The following is a 27,540-nucleotide window of genomic DNA, read 5'->3' as shown; positions in this document are numbered from 1 at the left end:
GTGTAATGGCTCAGACAAGAGAGATTTTTATTACTCTCTCGAGTGTAATGGTCATTGGGTGGCTTTGCTTCACAGTCATTCAGGGATCATTTTCTTCCCATTTTGTTACAGCTCTTTCCCTTAGGGTATGGTCTCTTCTATCAAAGCCATGTCATAGCCCCTTCTGTCTGTCCTCAGTCTTCTGACCTGTGGTAAGGAGGAAGGAGCAGCTTTAGCCAGAAAGTGGCACATAGCCATTTCTATTCATATTCTATTGGTGAGAATTTAGTCATATGGTCAGAGCTAACTGCAGAGGCTCCTAGGAAATGTAAAATAACTAGCCAGTTATGTGCTAGGTTACAGCCCTCTTGCCAAGAAGAGGAGTGACCATGGTAGCATTTCCTGCCATACTGTAGACAAGAAGGGAGCCTAGGTGAGAGCTCTGGAGTTAATCCAGCTTTTAGAAGTGAAATTGAGAGGGGCGCCTGGGTGACTCAGTCGGTTGGGCATCCAACTTCAGCTCAGGTCATGATCTCACAGTTTGTGGGTTTGAGCCCCGTGTCGGGCTCAGTGCTGACAGCTCAGAGCCTGGAACCTGCTTCGGATTCTGTGTGTCCCTCTCTCTCTGCCTTTCCTCTGCTTGCTTTCTCTCTCTCAAAATAAATAAACATTAAAAAGTTCTAAAAATGTTTAAAAAAGTGAAATTGAGGAACATGAGCCATTGACAAAGGAGAATCCAAAACAAAATGCCAGTCATATAGGAGTGCGATGTCATGGAAGCTAAAAGAAGATAATGTTTCAAAAAGAAAGGAGTATTGTGTTGAATGTCACTTGCAAGATCAAGGTAGAAATAGCTACTCATTTTATTAATGTGGAAGTAATTGGTCACTTTAAGAGTATCAGTGGAATGGGTTGAGGGGAGAATGTGAAGTGTGGAAAGTAGCAAGAGGAAAACTAAAAAACACCTTTTCCAAGAAACTTTGCAGTGAAAAGGAACTAAAAGGGGCTTTTGGGTTAAGGGATTTTTTTTTTTTTTTTTTTTTTTTAAGATAAAAGATGTCAGAGCACGTTTGTATGCTGATAGGAATGATCTGGTAGAGAGGAGAAAATGATAGAGAAGAGAGGTGTTAATTTGTGGGAGTAAAGTTCTTGGGAAGTCCTAAGGGATAAGATTAAAGCCTGACTATACCAAGATTTGGTTAGGGTACACTGCTGTTGGGAATTGCAATTGTAGGACCACTTGTATAAAGGTCAAAAACTTTCAAACAATGCTTTATATGGTTTATGGATACATAAATGTATTTAAAGAGTAAAAATATGGTTGGAAACAATAAATGTTCAATTTATGAAATTATTTCCATAGGGAGAGGGGGAATGAGGTCAGGGAGAGACTTCAGTTGCACCTGCATGTTTTATTTCTTCTGAAAATTTTTCTGAAGCGAGTACAGCCTAATGTTAAGATTTGAGAAGACTGAGTGTTGCTCAAACCTGAGTGTTATTCAAATTCTAGTATTGTCTCTGTTTTAGATGTTTCATGGAAAGAATATATAGAAACAAAAAGCATAGTCAAAATAAGGTGGCTGAAATAAACCTACAAAGATCAGTAGTCACGGTAAATATAAATAGACCAAATTCTAGCAAAAAGCTATATAGCTAAAAGATAAAGCAATTGGATAATAAACCAAAATCCAACCATAAACTCTTTACTGGAAATACAACTAAAGCATAAGAACATAGAAAAATTGAAAATAAATGGAAAGAAAAAGCAGACAGATGTTAACCAGAAGAAAGCTGTGTGCAGATGGCATACTTTAAAGCACAAAACATTATTAGGGCTAAAAAGGTCACTACATTATAGGATGCACACAGTACTAGGAAAATAAAATTCTGAACTGCTTTGTACCTATTATCAGTCTCAAAATACAGAAAGCAAAATATAGAAAATTACCAAGAGAAATCAACAAATTAATAGTCCTGAAGTTTTAAGAATGGTCTTCTTTATAAATCAAGAGTAGTAATCACAATAAAAAGAAATGGGCTGCCCCAGACGGTGAAGAAATGGTGATTTATAGACTGGATTCCTGCTGTGTACTACTTAAATAAAAATAGGATCATGAGAAGGTTAAAAGTAAAAGGATGGGAAAATATATTAGAGATATAAGACAAAAAGAAAACTAATACAGTCTTCACAGGAACACATACACAAAAAAAGAAGGGAAATTTAAGTTTTGGGGAGGAGGGGAACAAAGGAATTCTAATTCCCAGATAACATGTTTACCTACATAGAAAATTGAAGAAAATCTACACACATACTATTAGAACTCATAAAAGAGTTTGGCTGGGTTTTTAAAATATATGCATTTATATGTAAGTATTTAAAATTCACTTGTATCACTGCATGCCAGTAAAAACAAAAGACTGAAATCTTTATGGAGTTTACAAAACCCAATTGGACAAGAATGGAGACCTAAATAAATGGAGAGGTATACTATGTTCATGGATAGAAATACAGTACTGGAAAGATGTGAACTCTCCCAAGTTAATCATTAAGTAAGTCAGTGCTGCTTTAAAAACTCTCATGGAGGTTTTAGGATCAAAACAAGTTAACCCTGTAATTAATGTGGCAGATAGTTTCAAGAGAGAATAAGGTAGAGGACTTGGCCTTGCCAAAGTCTGATTATATGGTTAGGTAACTAAGACAATAGAATTAAATGCTCAGAAACAGACCCATGTATGTAAGGGAACTTAGTATACAAAGAATTTCTGTTCATTTGGGAAAGGTTGGACTAATCAGTAAATGATGCTCATTATTCCTCTGGAAAAAGACAGTATTTTCTACCTCCTATCATACACATCAGGGGTCAGCAAACTTTCTATAAAAGACCAGATGGTAAATATATTTGTTAGGCTTTGCAGGCCATAGAGTCTCTTGTCTCATTCTTTCCTATCCCTGTAGCCATAGATAGTATGTAAATAAATGGACATGGCTATGCTAAAATAAAACTTTATATAAAAACCTAGGGGTGGGCCTGATTTGGCTCATGGGCTGTAGTTTCCCAGTCTCTGATAAATAAATTCCAGGTGGATAAGAACCCAGAACTTTAAAAAGCAAAACTTGAAACCATAAGAGAAAATGTAGGGGGGAAATCTGATTTTGGGGTAGGAAAAGGTTTTTTTTTTTTTTAATTTTTTAATGTTTTTTAATTTATTTTTGAGACAAAGACAGAGCATGAACAGGGGAGGGTCAGAGAGAGAGGAAGACACAGAATCCGAAGCAGGCTCCTGGCTCTGAGCTGTCAGCACAGAGCCCGACACGGGGCTCGAACTCATGACTGTGATATCATGACCTGAGCCAAAGTCGGACGCTCAACCGACTGAGCCACCCAGGTGCCCCAGGAAAAGATATCTTAAAAAATAAGACAGGAAAATACAGTCCACATAATGAAAATTTAGCTAATTAAAGTTTAAAACTTCCATGCAATAAAGTTTTATTTATTTGTTTATTTTTTACTTAAGTAAATCTCTACACCCAACATGGGACTCAAACTCATGGTCCTGAGATAAAGATCATGTTCTTTCCACTGAGCCAGCCAGGCGCCCAAAGCTTCCATACAGTAAAATATACATAAGGTATTTGCAACACAAATGATTAGTATCCAGAATACTGTGGCATTCCTACCAATAAGTAAAGGATGAAGGACATGAATAGGCAGCCCATAAAAGGGGAAACCTAAACAGCCAATAAACATGAAAGGTATCCCCTCAAAGGAAATCAAGGAAGTGAGTTCAAAGCACCATCAAGTGACATTTGAGAAATTTATATAGCCACTTTCATTAAAAATGCCCATCATTGGTTACCTAACAGTTCCATTTCTAGGGTTTTATCCTAGAGAAATTCTTACCTATATACGTTGGAAGACACATACTAGATTGTTGATCACATCAATGTTTGTGATCATGAAAACTAGGAAATAAAGGTTAAATGTTTATTAACAGGAAAATGGGTAAATAAAAGTGCATTTTAGGAATGAAGCAGCTAAAGTGAATGAACTAGAACCACATGAATCTAGAATTGCATCAGTATGGACAAAAGTGAAATTATGGAATGGATACAAGTGTCAGGTATGTATAGAAAAATATTTATGTACTTTTAATTTTTTTAAGTTTATTTATTTTAAGAGAGTGTGAGCGGGGAAGGCGCAGAGAGCAAGGGAGAGAGAGAATCCCAAGCAGGCTCCGAACTGTCAGCACAGAGCCCAACGCAGAGCTTGAACTCATGAAATCGTGAGATCGTGAGATCATGGCCTGAGCTGAAACCCAACGTCAGGTGCTTAACCGACTGAGCCACACAGGTGCCCCTATGCAATTTTTAAAGATGTACAGAATAATAGCATTTTTAAAAGTCATTTGTAGGAATAGTCTAAAAACATACAGGGCAGTAAACATCCAATTCAGGACCAATTTATCTCCGGGAAGGGAAGAAGGGCAATGGGATCGGGTAGTGGTCTACCCGATTCATAGGATCCTTTAACTATATGTATAATATTTCAGGGGAGGGAATAGGTAAGTCAGACCTCTAATATTTGGCGAAGCTGGATTGTGTGTGTACTTTTATGTTTGAAATATTAACTAGGAGATTTGATTTGTAAGATGAGAATGTATTGAGGGTGACGGAAGTGGAACTGTGAAGATATATTTTGGTGGTAAAGTCAGTCGGTCTTAGAAGTGGTTTGGGTGTAGGAGGCAAGAGAGAGGCATGTTAAGAATGACTTCCAGGTTTTCGGCCCGAGAAACTGGGGTGATCGTGTCATTCATGAGAGAAAAGACTGAGGTAGAATAGGTTTGGGAAAAGATGGTACGTTCCGTTTTGGACTAGTGTTATTATGGAAGATGACAGGGAGGTGGTTAAATTTAAGGTCAAAAAGGACTTAAACTAGAAATAGAAATAGAGGATTCGCAGCTTACGTTTGGTATTGAAAGCCTTAAGAATGGGTAAGCTCAGCCAGGAAATATGTGTATGTGTATGTAGTGAAATATGAAATATGTGTATGTGTATGTAGTGAAAAGAAAAGGTGCTCAGACCCTTTCCCTGAGAAACTCCCAGTGGGCACTTGGAGAAGTTGGCAAGGCGGTCAACTGAGAAGGAGCAGCTGGAAAACCGGGAGAGTGGAGTGCTGTGGAAGCCAAGACAAGTTCACGTTTCAAGTGGGAGATGTAGTCAGTTGGCAAACGCCACGGTGAGGGCTGCAACCCAGTCCCTTCTACTGCATTTCCTTGTTTGATCTTCCTAAGAGTAGTGATCAGTACCTGCAATGATCTTGCTTATATTTGTCCGTGTTGGTCTCCACATTCATGCATGTAGACTTCTTGAAGGCAGGACTGCTCTTTTCTGAGCCAGGAGAGTATCTAGCACATTCGAGGCACTCAGATAACTTGTTGACGGATTGATTTATCAGATACCGCGAGAGCTAGTTATTTCCTGCTACTGGTGTTTAATGTTTTTTTTTTTTATTTAAAAAAAAAATTTTTTTTTTAACGTTTATTTATTTTTGAGACAGAGAGACAGAGCATGAACGGGGGAGGGCCAGAGAGAGGGAGACACAGAATCTGAAACAGGCTCCAGGCTCTGGGCTGTGAGCACAGAGCCCGACGCGGGGCTCGAACTCACAGACCGTGAGATCATGACCTGAGCCGATCAGCCGCTTAACCGACTGAGCCACCCAGGCGCCCCGAGGTGTTTAATGTTTAAGAGCACGAGTAGAGAGATGGTCACATTTTGAGATTTCTTATTTTGATTGGCTTTTCGTGGTGAGGTTAAAGAAAATTTAATGTTGAAAAAAATACAAGAAAAGTAAGGAAGGTTAAAAATAGTCTTAGGTTAGATCCTGTAAGTGTTCACGCTTTGCTTAAGCTGCCATGTACCTTCCTTTCTTGGATATTATATTACTAGCATACTTGCAGTACAATTTCTACTGTTTTGTGTAATGGAGAAGAAACTATATAGCTTTTTAAGAGAAATTGTTGGGCCTTGATTGAGTTTTAGAAGTTTAGAATGTAAGTTTAGAATGTTTGTATTAGATACTGTGAGGGTAATACACAAGAAGTAAGATAGGAGATACAAAGAACTCTTTTCCTCAGGATGTATCTAGTAGTGGGCATCTTTTAATAATATTAGTTAACATCCTAAATTTACTGTGTGCCTGTTACTCTCCTACACCCTTTACAAATATTTATTTTTTTCACCCACGACCCTCTAAGATAGGTGTTATTACTAACCTAATTTTATACATCAAGGAAATTGAGACCCAGAGAAGTAACTTGTCCAGGATCACATGGCTGTGTAATAAGTGGCAAGCTAGAATTTGAACCCAGGTGTTCTGCATTGTCTCTCCGTAAGCACACTCCGTGCTTGTGCTCTTGAATGAATGATGTTCAAAGGTCACTTCCTTAGAGAAACTTCCCCCGACAATTGTCCTGCCCTGTCTCCCTCGCAAGGCACCGATTCTATTATTGTACAACTTTGAATATTCATCTGTTAGAGTAAAGCTTGTCTAATTTTGACAGCATGTAGAATGGATCTTCTCAACTGTAAAAGTTGCTCATGATGCTCTTTTGTCTTCTAGTGAAAGGCAAAGAACAAGAGAAGACCTCAGATGGCAAGTCAGTTAAAGGTGAGTTCCACGTCATTCCATTGTATTAAAAAGTGATGTGTTCCGCATTTATAGGCTATTGAATCCTGGTATCTTCTCCCTTCTTTTGCCATTATTCGTCTCTGTCTTCTTTTATAATTAGGGTTGTGACTTATTTCCTTGTTCAGCCTATATACTTACTAGCACATGATAGGCTTTTTACTAAGCGCTCATTGGCTGTCCTAGTGATACAGTAAACCAGTCCTTATTAATCACCCATTTGATTGTTCCTAAAAGCAATTAGTTGTCTTTCTATTAAAAAAACAAAAAGCGAAAAATACTCTGAACCGAGCTGACAGCTAAGTGAAAGAACTACCACTTCTAAGGCTTGGTTTTCCAGAAGTGTGGATGATCACAGCTTTAACTTCTCTGCTACTTTGGATGAATGGTCTTAAAATTTATTCAGAGTACTTTATTGTAGTCAATATATTGCCCTTATTTATAGGTTAGAGCATGCTTTTTTAGGTTGTGATCCCTACTATAGTTTTGACTGACTTCATCATGTCCATGTACAAAGATTGGAATGGAAGATTATGATGGAAATTGTTTCTATAGCTGTTACATGTAAGTTTCTTAAAGAAAATTTATTTACATGAAATCTGTAGATTGCTGCTTAGATTTTTCTTTCAAATGTTTGTTATGTAGCTAGCAGTGAGTATTAACTGTATATGATCAATTTGCCAGAGAGACTGATTATAACTTGAGAGATTTATAAAATTAGGGAAAAACTAGGGTACCTTGCAGTCTTATTTTCTGCTTATTTCTGATAATTTAAAGCCAGTTGGATTCCACATTGGTTCATACTGCCTTCCTCAAGCAAAATTTGATTGGCTTCAAGCCCTTAGCAAGCAGTGTGTGTGAAGACAAGATCTGATTGTAGAAGGAACAGACTTTGATGTCTCAGGCACACAGATCTTCTACTCTAAACTCTGCTACTAACAGTATGACCTTGGGAAGTGACGTAACCTTTTTCGGTTCTTCGTTGCAGAATGAGAGAACTGGCCTGCCTCACTTTCTAAGTCTATATGAGGCTAAAAAGTTCCATGTTCATACTCTGTGACAATATATAATCTGTGCTTACCTGACTTACCTTGGAATAATGCAGAAGCAAGACGGGAAACAGGCCCTCACGAAGTTAGCAGTCTGATTAGAACTTAGATGCAGAATAGTAGCAAATACCCCAACATACTAATAACTACCATTTCTTGAGCACCTGTTCTCTTCTAGGCATTAGCCAAAAAACTGCGGCTGTAACAGTGAACAAAAAGGACTTGGATCCTGTAGTCCTTGAACTTATAGATTGGTAGGGGAGACGCATGTTAATCAGGTGATTCCACAGATGGCATGGGCTAGAATCTGTAGTGATGGAAATGAAGTGATCTGGATAGAGCAGTTTAGAGCTAAAATGGATAGAACTTGGTTACTGAATAAATATGAGATGTAAGGGAAAGGGAGGTTTAAGGTTGACACCTACTTTTCTGGTTTGCCCAACAGTGAGACTGGTGGAGAACCAGGTCGGGAAATTATATGTTCAGTTTTGGCATGTTGGGTGGGAGATACTTGGGAGACATTTACATATATTTTATGCACACAGTAATTCTAGAGTCTGAGTTTCCATCCAGAGGTGAAAGTGATTTTCTAGAGTCTGGCAGACCAAAGTTGAAATCCTGCATGTTGAAACAAATGACTCTTTACCATCTCGTTGGCTTCTGGCAAAGTATTTAACTTTTGTCTGTGTCCACATCTCCAAAATGGGGAAAATACTGGTCCTGCAAAATTGTTGTGAGAAATAATGAAATAACGTACCCCCAGAAACGTCTGTGAAGCAACCCGTACTGCATTGGTAGCTCTTGTTTTCTAGTTTTAGCAGGAGAGGCCCTCAATATGTTGACTTCGTTAAATGAAGTGCTGTGAGGAGTTCAGAGGAATTTGAGATCAGCAAATGGTTTCTGAAGTGTAGGGAAGACTATAGAAATGGGACTTAACGTATCTAAAAGTTGAAGAAGAAGGATTTGAATGAAAGAGACGATTTTGTCTCTTTTTCTCCTACCATCGCAGCTTCTTGTTTCTTTGGGTATATATTGGGCAGAGGGACCTTCATTCAGACAAGTAAAGATATTTTTACAGAAGAGTGATATCCATTATGAGGGTCATAAAGACCAGAAAAGAGAGTTGAGACAGAAAAATAGGGAGCCTGCAGGCTATTGAACAGGATGTTGATGCTTTACATACAGTATTTATGAAAGGTTAGTCTGAAAGCGTTCTGTAGGATGGAGATCCTAGAAGTTCTTTTACTATAATGCAGAAAGGCCTATATTAAAGATGTGGTGTTGATAATAAACAGACAAGTAGATGTTTAAAGATCTTGAAGGAAAAGTCAACAGATCTTGGCAGGCAAACACATAGAGCAAAAAAGAATGGGTCCAAGATTTTGAGCTTTGGAGACTTGCAGATTGAACAGAGACAGGGAAATTGAGTAGGAGATTTAGTTTGGAAGAAGATGCAGGAAGTTTGATATTTGGACAAATTGGTCTTGATATGGTAAAGTCGAAGCGAGAATAGCTAGTAGTAAGTTATTACAGATACAGGATCAAAGCCCAGATCAAAGGACAGGTCTCAGATACAGGTCAGGGGTTCTAACCGGGGTTCTAGTTCCACACAGGTACAATCTAGGAGCTGCTGCTGGAGGTCCAGGGCATGAGTGAGACTCTCTCCTTGAATCCGCCAGTTACTAGTAACTCTCTTTTTAAATCTCTTTTAGATATCTATTTAGGTTTTAGATACTTATTTTATTTAGAGATTTGTTTTACAGGTGTATCAGGGTCCTCATTTAAGTTTATTTGGGGGGAAAAAAAGAGCGTGTTTACGGTTTAAAAAAAAATGTTTGAAAAAGATTGCTGTAGCCATAATTTGAGGTTTGAGAATAAATGTTGTTTCTAGCAGGAAGAATAGAAGAACAGAGAACCTCAGGAAGAGGGGGTCCTGAGGAGTCATGGAAGGAGATCATATCTGACACAGTGGACTAATAAATGTGTTCTAAGGGCTTGAAAGGGAGGCACAGATAAAAAAGATATTTTCTGTAGAAAAGTAAATTAAGGAGCACGTAGTACCATGGAAACCAAAGGAAGGTAGACTATCTGGAAGCAACATCTAAAATAAGGGGTGCCTGGTGGCTCAGTCGGTTAAGCGTCCGACATCGGCTCAAGTCATGATTTCACCGTTTGTGAGTTCGAGCTCTGCGTCAGGCTCTGTGCTGACAGCTCAGAGTCTGGAGCCTGCTTCAGATTCTGTCTCTCTCTCTGTCTCTGCTCCTCCCCTGCTTATGCTCCGTCTCTCTCTCTCTCTCTCTCTCTCTGTCTCTCTCTTCCTCAGAAATAAAATAAACATTAAAAAATAATAAGTCAATGGTTCTAATAAGAAAGAAGAGAAATAAATTAATAGCATTTTGTATCATTATATACATCTAATAAGGAAACCATTAATCTTACCTGTTCTTACAGAATGTTATTTGTAGTTTGTTATCTATACAAAAAACCATTATTGTTTATAAAGTTGCTAAAATGATTTTGCTCTCTTTAATTTATCGTGAAAACAAAACAAAAAACAAGACTTGATTCTAAAACTGAAAAAAATCTCTTGAGGACAACTCCATTTTGTAATTCTCCCAACTCTTGTTGAATGACTGGTAAATATAGGCACCCGACAAATAGGTATGGACATTCATGTTCTTACCTGCTTTATCCTATTTATCAAAACGTCTCGAAGAGTAAGAGAGTGAATTACAGTATGCTGTACTCTTCATAAGAAATGTTACCTGGTATTGCTCAGAATCTGTGGGAACTGTTGGCTGAGATTGAGGAGTGCTTATCTGTTGGCAGTGTAGTAAAATAAATAGTGTTGGTGGCTACAAGTTTAGTTACCTAAGAGTATTTATCTTGAGGGTGTGGGGTATGGAATGCTAGGTGACCTGTATCTCTTCTGTCCTTCTCGCTATAGCAATGTGCTAAACCAAAACTTCTTCAAAACCTTGAATAAGAGTCACTGATATTTGGGGGGATAGCTAGAATTTTGGTCCAGCTGTGTAGCAACAAGGTCACAGGATTACTTTGACAGTATTATAATATTGAGTTGATTATTTCCTATTAATAAATAGGTAACTAGTCTCTTTATTCTGATGTCAATAGGATCTTTCTTCAGACTACTAAAGAAAGTATATTTTGTGAATAAAAAAATTGTTTTTTAATGTTTATTTATTTTTGAGAGAGGGAGAGAGAGACAGAGTGCAAGTAGGGGATGGGCAGAGTGAGAAGGAGACATAGAATCTTAAGCAGGCTCCAGGCTCTGAACTGTCAACACAGAGCCCGACGCGGGGCTCAGACTCATGAACCGCAAGATCATGCCCTGAGCCAAAGTCAGATGCTTACCTAAGCCACCCAGGTGCCCCTATTTCGTGAAATTTTTTAAGTGTGCTTTATGTTTAAGCAGCTTGAAACTTGATTAGAAATGTTTTTTATGAAATAGAGAAATTTGTTACCCAATTAAAAAGTAAAATAAGGGGCACCTGGCTGGCTTAGTCATTAGAGCATGTGACTGTTGATCACAGGGTCATGAGTTCAAGCCCCATGTTGGGTGTGGAGCCTACTTAAAAAAAAATGAGAATAAAAGGTAAAAGTAATATAAGCGTTCTGAAGAGTATTTTCTGGTTCCCCCCCTATTTTGTTTTAGTTTTTTGTTCTTTGGTCAAAAAAGGATTAAGGAATTGAAAACGGTCCATATATCAATGTTTCCTGGCTTTGGCACTTTCTATCATCAGAAGTTCTCAAAGATCTCTGTTTTCAGTTTCGTTTTTAGCACAATATTTTGAGAGTTTTAAATAATAATAGGACATTTCCTTCCAGTTTTCTGCCCCTTGATTGATTTACCTTTCCCCTAAGTATTTTTGAGTGCATACCTAAGAGAGGTGTTACAAAATTTAATTTTTAAGGTTCTCTTAAAGCCCTTTTATGAGACAGTTTTAGAGGATCAAATTGCGTTTAACTTTTAACCATTTGTTTTTGAAAAATTACAGCTTCAATATCTGTACATTCCCCACAAAAAAGCACTAAAAATCATGCCTTGCTGGAGGCAGCAGGACCAAGTCATGTTGCAATCAATGCCATTTCTGCCAACATGGACTCCTTCTCAAGTAGCAGGACAGCAACACTTAAGAAGCAGCCAAGCCACATGGAGGCCGCTCATTTTGGTGACCTGGGTAAGTGACTCACTTTTTGTTAACTTCCAATAGAAGGAAGGATTTGAGTGTAATATGTGAAACTCTTGCTGGAGGATACTGGAATTACAATTGGAACAGGCTTTGAAAAAACGTATTTAAAATAACAGCTATAAGTATAATGAATGGCACTCTGTTGTGTTCCTGTAAGTATAAAATGTGAAGCATTCTCAGTAGAAAAATCGGCCATTTTCAGAAGAAATATATTTGGCTGCTAATTATATGAAAAAGATGCCTCACTTCATGCATACTCAGGGAAATGCAAATTTAAATAAGTTCCCCCAACACATGAGCAGATATTTAAAGTTTGATAATTTGAATGTTAATGTAGATGAAGAGAAGTGGCCACTCCTATTTAGTGGAAGTTTAAATTGATGAAAATGTTTTGGAAGGCAGTTTGGAAGTATTTATCAAAATATAAAATATAAGATCTAGCCCTCAGATATATTTACATATATGCAGAGAGATGTATATCCGAGTATGTGTGTGTTGTTTGTGGTAGCAAAAAAGCGAGGAACAAGGTAAATATCTGCTAATGAAGAAGCAGTCAAGTTGTGGTATACCTGTATTTGAAATAGTGGGTAGCCATTTAAAAATCTGAACATAACATAGAGAAATATCTAAGGTGAAAGTTTAAATTTTTTTTTTTTAACGTTTATTTATTTTTGAGACAGAGAGAGACAGAGCATGAACGGGGGAGGGGCAGAGAGAGAGGGAGACACAGAATCGGAAGCAGGCTCCGGGCTCTGAGCCATCAGCCCAGAGCCCGACGCGGGGCTCGAACTCACGGACCGTGAGATCGTGACCTGAGCTGAAGTCGGACGCTTAACCGACTGAGCCACCCCGGCGCCCCTAAGGTGGAAGTTTAAAAAGCAGGTCGCATAACTGTGTGGAGTAGGATCCCTATTATGTTAAAATAGCTTGTCTTTCTCCCTTGTCCCCCACCCCTAAAGATAAGGAGACTGATGTTTTCTGAATTTTTGTCATCCAGATTTCTGCATTTATAAAAATTGCATACCATGGTATCATAAATTGAAAAAACAATCCCATGAATAAATTGATGTCTAATAAAATTAATCCCTCTTTTGCCATATTCACTTAACATTAGTGTTTATTCAAAGGTGCCAAAGTATTTATGATGGGTCACACTCAGCAGTACATTGCAAACAACATTTGTATTGGTCACAAAATAAAATTGTAAGTTTACTGGATCACACCTGTGTTGCTGGTGAGAATGTGAAATGGGACAGCCACTCTGGAAAACAGATTGGCAGTTTCTTATAAAGCTGAATATGCAGTTACCATATGACCCATCAGTTTCACTCAGCATTTATCCCAGAGAAGTGGAAACTTACATTCACATAAAAAACCTATATACCGATGTTCATAGCAGCTTAAAAGCCAAAAACTGACTGTCTTTCCACAGGTGAGTGAATGTGGTTGAATAAACTGATACATCCATGCCACAGAATACTACTCAGCAATAAAAAAGAGCAGACTATTGATATACCTAACAACTTGGATGAATCTCAGGGGAGTTAGGCTGAGAGTCAAAAGCCAGTCCCAAAATGTTATATTTGTGTAGTATGATTCCATCTGTATAATATTCTTTTTTTAAATGATTTTTAAAAATTTATTTTTGAGAGAGCGTGTGTGCATAAGTGGGCAGGGGCAGAGGCGGGGGCAGAGGATCTGACTGAACCACCCAGGCGCCTCTGTATAATATTCTTGAAACGACAAAATTAGAGAAATGAAGAACACGGTAGTGTTTGCCAGAGGTTAGGAACAGAGGAGGTGGTTATAAAAGGCCATATGAGGGATCCATGTAGCATTGGAACTGTTGAGTATCTTGGTGGTTACATGTGATAAAATTGCATAGAACAAAGTACACGAGTGAGTACAGGTAAAATGGGAAATCTGAGTAAGGTTGGTGGATTGTATCAATGTCAGTACCTTGGTGGGATACTGTACTGTAGTTTTGTAAGATGTTACCATAGGGGAACCTGGGTAAGGGGTACATGGGATCTCTGTATTGTGTCTTACACTTTTTTTTTTGAATTTACCATTATCTCAAAATTAAAAGTTTAATTTAGGGGTGCCTGGGTGGCTCAGTCGGTTGAGTGTCCGACTTCAGCTCAGGTCATGAGCTCACGGTTTGTGAGTTCGAGCCCTGCATTGGGCTCTATGCTGACAGCACAGAGCCTGGAGCCTGCTTTGGATTCTTTGTCTCCTCCTCTCTCTGACCCACTCCCGCACCCGCTCTGTCTCTCTCTCTCTCTCTCTCAAAAATAAGCAAACATTAAAAAATTTTTTAGAAGTTTAATTTAAAAAATTGTAATTCTAGGGGCGCCTGCATGGCTCCAACTCTTGGTTTCAGCTCAAGTCATGATCTCACTGTTTGTGAGTTCGAGCCCCGCATTGGGCTCTGTGCTGACAGTGCGGAGCCTGCTTGGGATTCTCTCTCCCTCACTCTGCCCCTCCCCTGCTCTCTCTATCTCTCTCAAAATAAATTAAATAAACTTAAAAAAAATAAAATATTGTAAGTCTTGTAAAGGGTCAGGATTTTCTGAAGTTCGTGAAAGTGATGTTGACCAAGATGCCCTAGTTAACATTGACAATGAGACAGCCAGCAAGGATGATTCGCAGAGAGATTCAAAAGAAAATGATTTGAATATCAAAGGATTAAGAAAAGCCCTTTTGAAAAATTGATGAAGCCCTTGTTAATTTTATGAAAATGAACCTCAATGTGCCACTGCTGTGAATGTAAAAAATGTTTTTAAATTTTTTGTTTAATAACTAGTTTGTGGTTAGAATCATAACCTAAATTTAGTCTAATGTAAAATGAACATATTTTTATTAAGTTTTATTTAATTTTATTTTTCTAGCTAATCTCCAAGAACTGTTCTTTATTCTGTTGTAATCAGTGCTGAGAGTTGGTAACATTTTTCTAGCTATATCCACACATCCACAATTTTCCTCAGGAAAAGTTCCTAGCAGTGGAGTTACTAGATTGAAAATCATGGAGATTTCTAAAGCTTTGCTGTCTGTTACTGAGTGCTCCTTCAAAAAGGTTTTCCCGTCTTTTCTTCTCATCATCAGTGGGTGACAGTGTTAGCCTGTTTTTTCTTTGCCTTTGTTAATTGTTACTTTTTGAAACAACATCTTCCAGTTTGACAGACAAAAATGTGACCTTGTATTAATTTGCTTTTCTGGGATTTTTAACTAGATTGAATATATTTTCATATTTTTATTCGCCTTTTTTCCTTTCTCTGGGACTAGTATCATAAGATTTTTTTTTTTTTTTTTTTTTTTTTTTAAGAATTTACATGGTCTGAACTGCCATTAAAAGAGATAATACTTGGGGCGCCTGGGTGGCTCAGTCGGCTAAGCGTCTGACTTCAGCTCAGGTCATGATCTCGCGGTCTGTGGGTTCGAGCCCTGCGTCAGGCTCTGTGCTGACAGCTCAGAGCCTGGAGCCTGTTTCGGATTCTGTGTCTCCCTCTCTCTCTGACCCTCCCCTGTTCATGCTCTGTCTCTGTCTCAAAAATAAATAAACGCTAAAAAAAAAAAAAAAAAATTAAAAAAAAGAGATAATACTTGAGTTACAAAGAGCTTTTTGATGGATTAAATAAGTTTTGGACAGTTGTTTCTTTGCTTGTTTAGAAGCCAGAACTATAGAGTTTTTAGTTCTTTATTCATTTAAATTGCTAGGGAAGTAAACTTTATTCAAGAATTCTGGTACCACTGATGCTAAAAGTGACTGACTTATCTGTCAATCTTAAATTATTTGTTACTGAGCTGCTAATCTTTTGCTTCTTTTAGGCAGATCTTGTCTGGACTACCAGACTCAAGAGACCAAATCCAGTCTTTCAAAGACTCTTGAACAAGTCTTACATGACACAGTTGTCCTTCCTTATTTCATTCAATTCATGGAACTTCGGAGAATGGAGCATTTGGTTAAATTTTGGTTAGAGGCTGAAAGTTTTCACTCTACGACTTGGTCTCGAATAAGAGCACACAGTCTGAACACAGTGAAGCAGAGCTCATTGGCCGAGCCTGTCTCTCCATCTAAAAAGCACGAAACTACAACGTCTTTTATAACTGAGTCTCTTGACAAGAGATTGGAGGATTCTTGCTCAGCCCAGTTGCTTATGACTCAATCAGAAGGAATTGACGTGAATAATAGAACTAGCAACATTCAGAATCACTTGCTGCTTTCCCGGGAATGTGACAGTGCCCATTCTCTCCATCTTGAAATGGCCAGAACAGGAACTCATCAACTTTCCATGGAAACCCAAGAATCCTCCTCCAGACTTCTAGTAGCCAGTAGAAATAGTCCTTCTTCACCACTAAAGGACTTATCAGGAAAATTAATGAAAAGTAAGTATGTGATTTTCTTGTCTCTCTTTATCCTGTTTGGTTTGTTTGTTTAATCAGTTTACAAAGTAGAATTTGAGGGGAATAGAAGGGTTGGAATCGTTTTCTTATTGATTGATTGATTGATTGATTGATTTAAATCCAGGTTAGTTAACATATAATGTAATAATGAGTTCAGGAATAGAAGTTAGTGATTCATCACTTACATGTAACACCCAATGCTCATCCCAATAAGTGCCCTCCTTAATGCCCGTTGCCCACTTAGCCCATTCCCCCACCCATCAGCAGCCCTCAGTTTGTTGTCTGTATTTAAGTGTCTCATGGTTTGTCTCCCTCTGTCTTATCTTATATTTGCTTCCCTTCCCCTCTGTTCATCTGTTTTGTTTCTTAAATTCCATTATGTGAGTGAAATCATATATTTGTCTTTCTCTGACTGACTTATTTCACTTAGCATAATACACTCTGGTTCCATACATGTTGTCACAAATGGCAAGATTTCATTCTTTTTGATTGCCGAGTGATACTCCATTGTATATATATACCACATCTTCTTTATCCATTTATCAGTTGATAGACATTTGGGCTCTTGCCATACTTTGTTGTCAGTAGTGCTGCTATAATCATTGGGGTGCATGTGCCCCCTCGAATCAGCATTTTTGTATCCTTTGGATAAATACCTAGTACTGCAATTGCTGGGTCATAGGGTAGTTGTATTTTTAATTTTTTGAGGAACTTCCATACTGTTTTCCAGAGTGGCTGCACCAGTTTGCGTTCCTACCAGCAGTGCAAAAGGGTTTCTCTTTCTCTGCATCCTCACTGACATCTGTTGTTGCCTGAGTTAATTTTAGTCATTCTGATAGGTATGAGGTGGTATCTCATTGTGGTATTGATTTGTATTTCCCTGATACTGAGTGATATTGAGCATCTTTTCATGTGTCTGTTAGCCATCTGGATGTCTTGTTTGGAAAACTGTCTATTCGTATCTTTTGCCCATTTCTTCACTGGATTATTTGTTTTTTGGGCATGCTGAGTTTGATAAATTCTTTATAGACTTTTGGATATTAACCTTTTATCTGAGATGTCATTTGCAAATATTCTTTCCCATTCCATTGGTTACCTTTTAGTTTTGCTGATTGTTTCCTTTGCTGTGCAGAAGCTTTTTATCTTGATGAGGTCCCAATAGTTCATTTTTGCTTTTGTTTCCCTTGCCTCTGGAGATGTGTCAAGTAAGAAGTTGCTGCAGCAGCTGAGGCCAAAGAAGTTGTTGTCTGTTTTCTCTAGGATTCTGATGAGTTCCTGTCTTATGTTTAGGTCTTTCATCCATTTTGAGTTTATTTTTGTGTATGGTGTAAGAAAATGGTCCAGGGTCATTCTGCTCGTCGCTGTCCAGTTTTCCCAACACCATTTGCTAGACTGTCTTTTTCCCATTGGATAATCTTTCCTGTCAAAGATTAGTTGGCCACATATTTGTGGGTCCATTCTGGGTCCTCTGTTCTGTTCCATTGATCTGTGTGTCTGTTTTTGTGCCAGTACCATAGGATCTTGACGATTACAGCTTTGTAATACAGCTTGGAGTCCGGGCTTGTGATGCCTCCAGCTTTGGTTTTCTTTTTCAGGATTACTTTGGCTATCCGGGGTCTCTTCTGGTTTCATACAAATTTTAGGATTGCTTGTTCTAGGTCTGTGAAGAATGCTGGTGTTACTCTGATAGGGATTGCATTGAATGTGTAGATTGCTTTGGGTAGGAATTGGCATTTTAACAATATTTGTTCTTCCAATCCATGAGCATGGAATGTTTTTCCATTTTTTTTGTGTGTCTTCTTCAGTTTCTTTTCATAAGCTTTTTATAGTTTTCAGTGTATAGATTTTTCACATTTTTGGTTAGGTTTATTCCTAGGTATTTTATGGTTTTTGGTGCAATTGTAAATGGGATTGATTCCTTGATTCCTCTTTCTGCTGGTTCATTATTAGTGTGTGTATAGAAATGCAACTGATTTCTGTACGTTGATTTTATATTCTGTGACTTTGCTGAGTTCGTGTATCAGTTCCAGCAGTTTTTTGGTGAAGTCTTTTGGGTTTTCCACATAGAATATCATGTTGTCTGCGAAGAGTGAACGTTGACTTCCTCCTTGCTGATTTGGATGCCTTTGATTTCTTTTTGTTGTCTGATTGCTGAGGCTAGGACTAGAAAAGGTTTCTTTTCTCTTCACACCCACTTGCAGATTTGGAAGGATTTGGATGGAGAGTGTCCTGAGTAGGCTTGGCATATAAAAAAGGAACAGCGGGGATACCTACAGGATTGGATCCTCTAAGAAGGATATTTGCAGAATTAACCAGTGAGGAAGGGTTAAGTGTCCTGCCTTTCCCTTCCACAGAGTTTGAAATCAAATCATTAACCCAGAAATGCTTATTTCATCCTCATCTTATTCTTAATTTACTACCGTTTTAATGAACTTTGTAGATGCGATTATTTGTTAATTGCCAACCGGTGACCTCTGTTGGGTTCTGTGCCAAGTGCTGCCCTTGAATTCCACTTAATTCCAACACCTGTATGAGATCGCCATCCTTAGCCTGTTTTACACATGAGAAAATCATGACTTAGGAAAGTAAAGGAACTTGCCTCGGGTTATAGAATGAGGGGAGGGGGGAGGGTGGAGCTAAAGTTAAAGTCCAGGCATTTCAACAATAGCACCTCTTTCTTGATTTCTTCTCTGTCCATTTGGGAGTTACACTGTCTGAATTTTTCAGTTATTACCTTCTAGAATTCTGATTAGACAGCCTCCAAGTTTTTCCTCTTTTTTTTATCTTATCTGTTCTTTGTTTCTTACAGGGCTAGGTGATTTCTTTCTTGGCTTTTCTTTGTTTGCTTTTTCTTTTTTTTTTTCCCCCTCTAGTAAGACTTTATTTTTTCTGAGCAGTTTAAGGTTCACAGCAAAATTGAGGGGAAGGTACAGAGATTTCCCATATACCCTTGCCCCACACATACATACAGAGGCCTCTCCCATCATCCACGTCCCCCACCAGAGTGGAACATTTATTGCAGTTGATGAACCTACCTGGATACCTTATAGTCACTCAAAGTCCATAGTTTACATTAGGGTTCACTTTTGGTGTTGTTCATTCTTACAGGTTTGGACAAATGTATAATGACATGTATCCATCATTTATGGTGTTAGAGTATTTTCACTGTCCTAAAAAATCCTCCGTACTCTGTCTATTCATCTCTTCCTACCTGCTTATCCCTGACAACCACTAATCTTTTTACTGTCTCCATAGTTTTGCCTTTTCCAGAATATCCTAGAGTTGAAATCTATAGTAGGTAACTTTTCCACATTGGTGGTGTTTTCTTCAGATCTGTTTTTTATTTAGTTCATTGATTGTCTCAATATGGGTCTGTCTGATCTGCTGTTGAATAATTTTTTAATGTTATTCTTATTTAAAAGTTTACTGAATTTTTTATTTCTAGAAAAAAATTTTACAATTCAAATTTGCCTCATCATTTTTTAGTTTCTTCTTCCTTTATCCCTTCATCCCACTCTTGAGCCCGTTTTCTATTTAAATTTATTAAATATATATTCATCATCTGATAATTCCATTAGCTGTAGTTTTTGTGGATCTGATTCAGTATTTGTCTGTTTCTTCAGATTTACACTCTTGGTAGCTTGTGATTTTAGTGGTTTTGACTGTGAACATAGGTTTTTGGATTTTTATCTGTGGGAATTGTTTGAGAAATCTGTTTAAATGGGCTTATTTCAGAGTATGTCTGCATTTGCATTTGTCCTGCATCTGGGGCCAGCTTCAGTACCATCCATTAGTTTTAGTTACCACTTAAAACTAAAATTTCTACCACTTAAAACCCAAATTCTACCCTATTTGGGTCCTGGGCAACTGCTCTTGAAAAGGCACACTTGGGGCGCCTGGGTGGCTCAGTCGGTTGAGCGTCCGACTTCAGCTCAGGTCACGATCTCGCGGTCCGTGAGTTCGAGCCCCGCGTCGGGCTCTGGGCTGATGGCTCTGGGCTGATGGCTTGGAGCCTGGAGCCTGCTTCCGATTCTGTGTCTCCCTCTCTCTCTGACCCTCCCCCGTTCATGCTCTGTCTCTCTCTGTCTCAAAAATAAATAAACGTAAAAAAAAAAAAAGAAAAAGAAAAGGCACACTTAAGTCTCTTGACATTGGTGGTTTTCCCAGGTGAATGCCCTTCCCCTCTGTACTTATGCCCATCTTGATTTGCACTGGCTCCTGCAGCTCCACAGTTCTTCATCTGCAATTTAGAAATCCAGAAAGCTTTGACTATCCCAGGTTATTTTTTAAAAGGACGAAACTTAACCTGGACTGGTATGAACTTACTGCAGAAACGTAGATGTGTTTGATTATGTGGTGTTGTCCCACATGCTGCTAGAGGATTAACCTGGTTTCTATAAACACAGTGCATTACCTCTATAAAAACTGCCCAGATTCTGAATTCTAAAATATTACTGGCCCCACAGTTTTCAGATTAAGGAATTGCTTGTCCTTGTTTTCTTCCTCTCACTGTTTCCCTTGCTTTACCACGAACTCTGATATACTTTTAAAAAGCATTTTGGGGAAATTTAGTATTGTGAAGAATTTTTTTAAACATCTAGTCTGGCCTGTTTCTGGAAATGGAAGTCTGTTTAATTGTAATACACTTCCTTTTCTTTTTTTCTTTTTTTTTTTTTTTGGAAGCCTTTTGGTTTGGTGGTAGTTTATTTCAATGAAACATAGAAATAGTGGAGGATGGGGTGCCTAGGTGGTTCAGTCGGTTAAGCATCTGACTTCAGCTCAGGTCACAATCTCATGGTTTGTGAGTTCGAGCCCCATGTCAGGTTCTGTACTGACAGCTCGGATCCTGGAGCCTGCTTTCGATTCTGTGTTTCCCTCTCTGTGTCCCTCCCCTGCACGCACGCTCTTACACTCTCTCAAAAATAAATAAATGTTAAAAAAAAAAAAGAAAGAAATAGTGGAGTTATTAAAAGAGTACTTGTTTTTTTCATTTTTCATTAGTTTAAAAAATTTTAGTGCAATAGATTTGATCTCTTTTGATGTATATTTGTATGAATTTTAACACATGCATAGGTTCCTGTAACTGTCCTCACAGGATAAGAATAGTTCTGTCACCTTTGTGTTTAAACCCTCCTCTGTCACATCATTTAGCAACCACTGATCTATCTGACTCTGTAGTTTTGCCTTTTCTGGAGTGCCATACAAATGAATTTTTAAAATATGTAGCCTTTGAGATAGGCTTCTTTGACTTAGCATAATGGCTTGAAATTTACCCATGTTCTGTCAAGATGTTCATAGCTTTTTATTGCTAAGTAATATTCATTGTATGGATGTACTATCCATTCACCAGTTTAAGGACGTCTGGATTGTTTCCAGTTGTTAATGATTATGAATAAAACTGCTATAAACATTTGTGCATGTATACGTTTTTTTGTGTGGACAAAAGTTTTTATTTCTCTAGGGCAAATACCAAGTGGTAAGTTTGCTGAATTATATGGTATATGTTTAATTATATAAAAAACTGTCCGACTGTTTTGTAGAGTGGCTGTACCATTTTGCATATCCACCAGCAACATACTCCCATATTTTCTTGGATTGTCTGTTTTACTGACATTGAATTTTGAGAGGTTTTTTTTGTGTGTGTGTTCTGGGTATAAAACTGTTTTGGCTATGTGATTTCAAATGTTTTCTCCTAGTTGATAGCTTGACTTTTCATTCTCTTAATAGTGTCTTTCACAGAACAAGAGGACTTTTTGATTAATTTAGTGACTTTTTTCTTTTATGGATTGTGCTTTTGGAGTCATACCCTGAGAACTCTTTGCCTGATTAACGGTCATGAAGATTTTCTCTTGTGTGTTCTTCTAAAAGTACTGTGATTTCATCCTTCACAGTTAGATATATGGTCTATTTTGAGTTCATATTGTCTAAGATGTAAGAGGTGGTCAAATATTTTTGTATTGTTTTTTATTTTTGCATATGAATATGGTGTTGTTTCAGCACCACTAATTGAAAAGACTACCCTTACTGTATTGACTTGCCCTTGTACCTTAGCCATATTTCTGTAGGTCTATTTATGGACTCTGTTCTGTTCCATTGATACATGTGTCTATTCCTTCACCAATCAGTATCCACTGTCTTCATTACTGTAGCTTTACAGTAAGTCTTAAAACTAGATAGTATGAGGTCTCCAAGTTTGTTTTTTCTTTTTCAGAATTGTTCTGTCTATTCTAGTTTTTTTGTTTTTTTTCCCCTAAATATAGTCTTTAGCACAATCTTGTCTATATCTATAAGAAATCCTGGTAGGGGTGTCTGGGTGACTCAGTCGGTTAAGCATCCAGATTTCTACAGATCATGATCTCACAGTTGGTGGGTTCAAGCCCCGTGTGGGTCTCTGTGCTGACAACTCAGAGCCTGGAGCCTACTTCGGATTCTGTGTCTCCCTCACTCTCTGCCCCTCCCGCACTTGCACTCTGTCTCTCCTACCCCCTCTCAAAAATAAATAAACATTAAAGAAAAGAAAAGAAATCCTGATGGAGTTTTTATTGGAATTGCATTCAATCCTTAGGTCAGTTTGATGAGAATTTACATCTTAACTGTATCAAGTCTTAGAATACACGAACATGGAGGATGTTTTTATTTACTTAGGTATCTTATTTATTTATCAGCAATATGTAGTCCTCAGTGTACACATCCTTCATATATTTTTTAAAACATATCTAAGTATTTCTTTTTGGTGCTATTGTGAGTGCAATTTTGTTTTTAATGTTTTTATTTATTTTTGAGAGAGTGTGAGTGTGGTAGGGGCAGAGAGAAAGACAGAGGATCTGAAGTGGGCTCTGTGCTGACAGCAGATAGCCAAATGCAGGGCTTGAACTCATGAACCATTAGATCATGACCTGAGCTGAAGTCGGATACTCAGTTGACTGAGCCACCCAGGTGCCCCGTGAATGCTATTTTAAAAATTTTTGTTTCTAATCTTGTATTGCTAGTATATAGAAATATGATTGACTTTTATATGTTAACCTATTCTGCGACCTTATGAAACTCACTACTTCTAGTAGTTTTTCTGTAGATTACTTGGGATTTTCTACATTAATGTTGTTTGTGAATAAGGACAGTTACTTCTTGCTTTCTGATTTTTTTTTTTTTCTTTTCCCGTTGCCTTATTGCACTAAGCTAGGACTTGCTGTATTGTGTTGATTAGGAGTGGTGAGAATGAATATTCTTGTTCCTGATCTTGGAGGGAAAGCATTTAGTCTTTCACCATGAAGTATGAGGTTAACCATGAGTTTTTTATAAAGGCTCTTTATAGGTTGATGGAAGTCTGCTTCTCTTAGTGGTTTCTTGAGAGTTGTTTGAATCATGAATGGTGTTGAATTGTCACATGTTTTGTCTGTGTCGTTTGATACGACCATGTAGTTTTCCTTTCTTTGTCTGTTAATGTGATGGGTTATATTGATTGATTTTTGAAAGTTTGAATAACCTTGCATTCCCAGGTTTAGTGCCATTTGGTTGTGTGGTGTGTTTTATTCTTATATGTTGCTAGATTTGATTTTCTAAATTTTGTTGGTCGTTTTTGCATTTACGTTTATGATGGATTTGGGCTGTATTTTTCTTGTACTGCTTTTGTCTGATTTTAGTATCAATGTAATGTTGGCCCCCAAGAATGAGTTGGGACGTTTTCCCACCACTTCTGTTTTCTGGAAAAGATCATTTAGAATTGTTGGGGTTTTTTTGTGTGTTTTTTCAGAGTGTTTCAAACTATAAATTCTGTTTCTTTAATAGATCTAGGACTATTCAGGTTTTCTATTTCTTCTTGAGGGAATGTTAGTACTTTGCAGCTTTGAAGGAATTGTTATTTTCATTAAATTGTTGAATTTATGGGCATGTAATTATCTAGGATTCCCTTACTTTCTTTTTTAGTCTCAAGTTTGTAGTGATACCGCTTTTTCATTGCTGATATTGGTAATTGTGTCTTCTTTCTTCTTTGCCAGCATACATAGGGGTTTAATCTGTCTTTTTAAAAGAACCAGCTTTTGATTTACAATTGATTTTTTTTATCTGTTTTTCTCTTTTCAATTTTATAGATTTTTCTGCTATGTGTTAATTCTTTCCACCTGCTTGCTTTAAATTTTTTTTAATGTTTATTTTTGAGAGAGAGAGAGAGCACAAGTGAGGGAGGTGTTGAGAGAGAGGAAGACACAGAATCTGAAGTAGCTCCAAGCTCTGAGCTGTCAGCACAGAGCTCCATGCGGGGCTCGAATTCACAAACCGTGATACCATGACCTGAGCCAAAGTCAGTTGCCCCACCAACTGAGCCACCCAGGAGCCCCTTCTCATGCTTGCTTTAGATTTACTTTTTCTCATTTCTTAAGATAGAAACTTATATCGTTTATTTGAGACCTTTTTTTTTTAAATTTTTTGAAAGATTTTATTTTTTTAAGTAATCTCTGCACCCAATGTGGGGCTCAAATTCATAACCTTGACTGATATCAAGAGTCGCATACTCTAGTGACTGAGCCAGCCAGGTGCCCCAAGAGACCTTTTTTTTTTTTTAAGCTTATTTCTTTATTTTGAGAAAGAGAGAGCTTGCTCACATGCGTGGGCATGCAAGCAGGAGGGGGCAGAGAGAGAGAAAGGGAGAGAGAGAATCCCAAACAGGCTCTGCGCTGTCAGTACAGAGCCCTATGCGGGGCTTGATCCCACAACTCTGGGATCATGACCTGGGTGGAAATCAAGAGTCAGACACTTAACCGACTGAGCCACCCAGGCCACCCAGAGACCTTTGTATTTTAAGAGAAGCATGTAATGCTATAAATTTCCTTCCAATCACTGTTTTATCTACACCCCACAAATTCTGATACTTTGAATTAAATAAAAATAAAATGCCTAATTTCCCTGGAGTCTTACTCTTTTGCCCATGATTATTTAGAAATATGTTGTTTAATTTTCAGGTGTTTGAAGAATTTTATCTGTGATCTTTTTGTTACTGACTTCCCGTGTAATTATATCATGGTTAGAAAACATACTTTGAATGATTTCAATTCTTTTAAATTTGTTAAAAATTTTTTTATTAAAACATTTTTTAATTATTTTGAGAGAGAGAGACAGAGACAGAGCACGATCAGGGGAGGGGCAGAGAGAGAGGGAGACACAGAATCCGAAGCAGGCTCCAGGCTCTGAGCTGTCAGCACAGAGCCCAACGTAGGGCTCGAACTCACGAGCTGTGAGATCATGACATGAGCCGAAGTCGGACGCTCAGCCGAGCCATCCAAGTGCCCCTAAATTTGTTGAAAATTTTAAATAGCCTAGGATATGGTTTATCTTGGTGAATAACTCACATACAATGAAAAGAATATACTGCCATTTGATAGTTTTCTATAAATGTCAATTCGATGGAGTTGGTTGATGATGGTGTTCAGTTTTTCTGTATCATTGCCAGTACTTTTATGTTTTTTATATCTGTTACTGAGAGAGGCGTGTTGAAGTCTCTGAGCATAGTTGTGGATTTTTCCAATTGTGCTTTCAGTTCTGTTTTTGCATGTATTTTGAGGCTCAGTTGTTAGGTTTGTACCTATTTAGAATCATTGAATCTTCTTGGTAAATCGATCCTACCATTTTGTAATGTTCCTCTTTATCTGTGGTAACTTCACTTGTTCTAAGGTCAGAAATCTCTTCTGTCTGACTTATATAGCCACTGCAGTTCATGGTACATCTTTTTCTTTCGCTTTACTTTTGACTTGCCTTTATCATTTTTTTTTAATGTTTTTATGTTATTTTTGAGAGAGAGAGACAGACAGACAGACAGACACAGAGTGTGAGTGGGGGAGAGTAAGAGAGAGAAGGAGACAGAATCTGAAGTAGGCTCCAGGCTCTGAGCTGTCAGTGCAGAGTCTGACGTGGGGCTTGAACTCACAGACTATGAGATCTTGACCTGAGCCAAAGGGACGCCCAACTGACTGAGCCACCCAGGCACTCCTTGCCTTTATCATTTTTAAAGTGAGTTTCTTTTGATAGCATGTAGTTGGGTCATTTCTTTTTTTTTAATCCATTCTGACAATCTGTTTTTTTTGTTGATAAATTTATTTCAGTATAAGTTGTAGTGTAGTTCTTTATATTAAGTGTAGTTAATTACAACGTGATTATTTACCTTTTAATATGTAAATATAATTGCCAATACTTATTAATTTAACTTATATATAATTATATTAAGTGTAATTATTAATGTGTTTGAATTTATGTCTCCCATTTTATTTTTCTGTTTGTTCCCATCCTTGGATTTCCTATTCTCTTTTTTCTTTTGGATTCTTTGAATTTTTTTAAGAATTTATCTATTTAGTTCTTCATTATATCTCTTTGTATAGGTTTTTAGTGGTTTCTCTAGGGATTGCAGTATACATACCATCATACATACACAGTCCACGTAAAATTATCTTTCTTTTTAAAAAAAAATTTTTTTTTTTAACGCTTATTTATTTTTGAGACAGAGAGACAGAGCATGAACGGGGGAGGGGCAGAGAGAGAGGGAGACACAGAATTGGAAGCAGGCTCCAGGCTCTGAGCCATCAGCCCAGAGCCCGACGCGGGGTTCAAACTCACGGATGGCGAGATCGTGACCTGAGCCGGAGTCGGCCGCTCAACCGACTGAGCCACCCAGGCGCCCCTTAAATTTTTTTTTAATGTTTATTCATTTTTGAGAGAGAGAGAGACAGAGACAGAGCATGAGTGGGAGAGGGCAGAGAAAGAGGGAGACACAGAATCTGAAGCAAGTTCCAGGTTCTGAGCTGTCAGCACAGAGCCCGATGCGGGGCTCAAACCCATGGACTGTGAGATCATGACCTGAGCCGAAGTCGGTCACTCAACCAACTGAGCCACCCAGGTGCCCCTAAAATTATCATTTTATTACATCAAGTGGGCCATGTAGGTCCCTTTGTCTCCCCACTCATGTGGTGTAGTGTCATCCACTTTTGTTGAAAATCCCATCAGACGGTGTTGGGAATTTGGCTTTCAACTGTTGGACACAACTTACAGAACTTAAAAAAAGAATTGTCTGTTATGTGTAAGCCTGGTATTTGCCATATCTGTTGCTGTTCCTTCATTCCTGAAGTTCAGTTGTTATTTCTGTTACTTCACCAGCATCTCAAAGATCCCTCTAGCGTTTCTTCTAGAGCAGGACTGCTGTCAGAGAATTTTCTCAGTAATTTT

At 38.0% G+C, this 27,540-nt stretch overlaps 1 protein-coding gene across 3 annotated transcripts in view; it reads left to right on the top strand.

The window, feature by feature from the left end:
- AKAP10 (A-kinase anchoring protein 10) overlaps positions 1-27,540 on the top strand; it is an 83,910-nt gene that overhangs the window by 3,600 nt on the left and 52,770 nt on the right. For all 3 annotated transcript variants that reach the window (XR_007459368.1, XM_049638068.1, XM_049638069.1), the window contains exons 2-4: positions 6,603-6,650; positions 11,737-11,919; positions 15,760-16,317. Coding sequence is in view for 2 of the 3 variants with exons in the window: in XM_049638068.1 (XP_049494025.1) it covers positions 6,603-6,650; positions 11,737-11,919; positions 15,760-16,317 (789 nt within the window). In the remaining variant the exon portion in view is untranslated. The remainder of the gene's footprint in view (positions 1-6,602; positions 6,651-11,736; positions 11,920-15,759; positions 16,318-27,540) is intronic.

Source organism: Panthera uncia, chromosome E1, assembly GCF_023721935.1.
Source record: "Panthera uncia isolate 11264 chromosome E1, Puncia_PCG_1.0, whole genome shotgun sequence".
NCBI lineage: Eukaryota > Metazoa > Chordata > Mammalia > Carnivora > Felidae > Panthera > Panthera uncia.
Note: the sequence above shows the minus strand (reverse complement) of the source record. Positions and strands in the feature narration are given on the sequence as shown.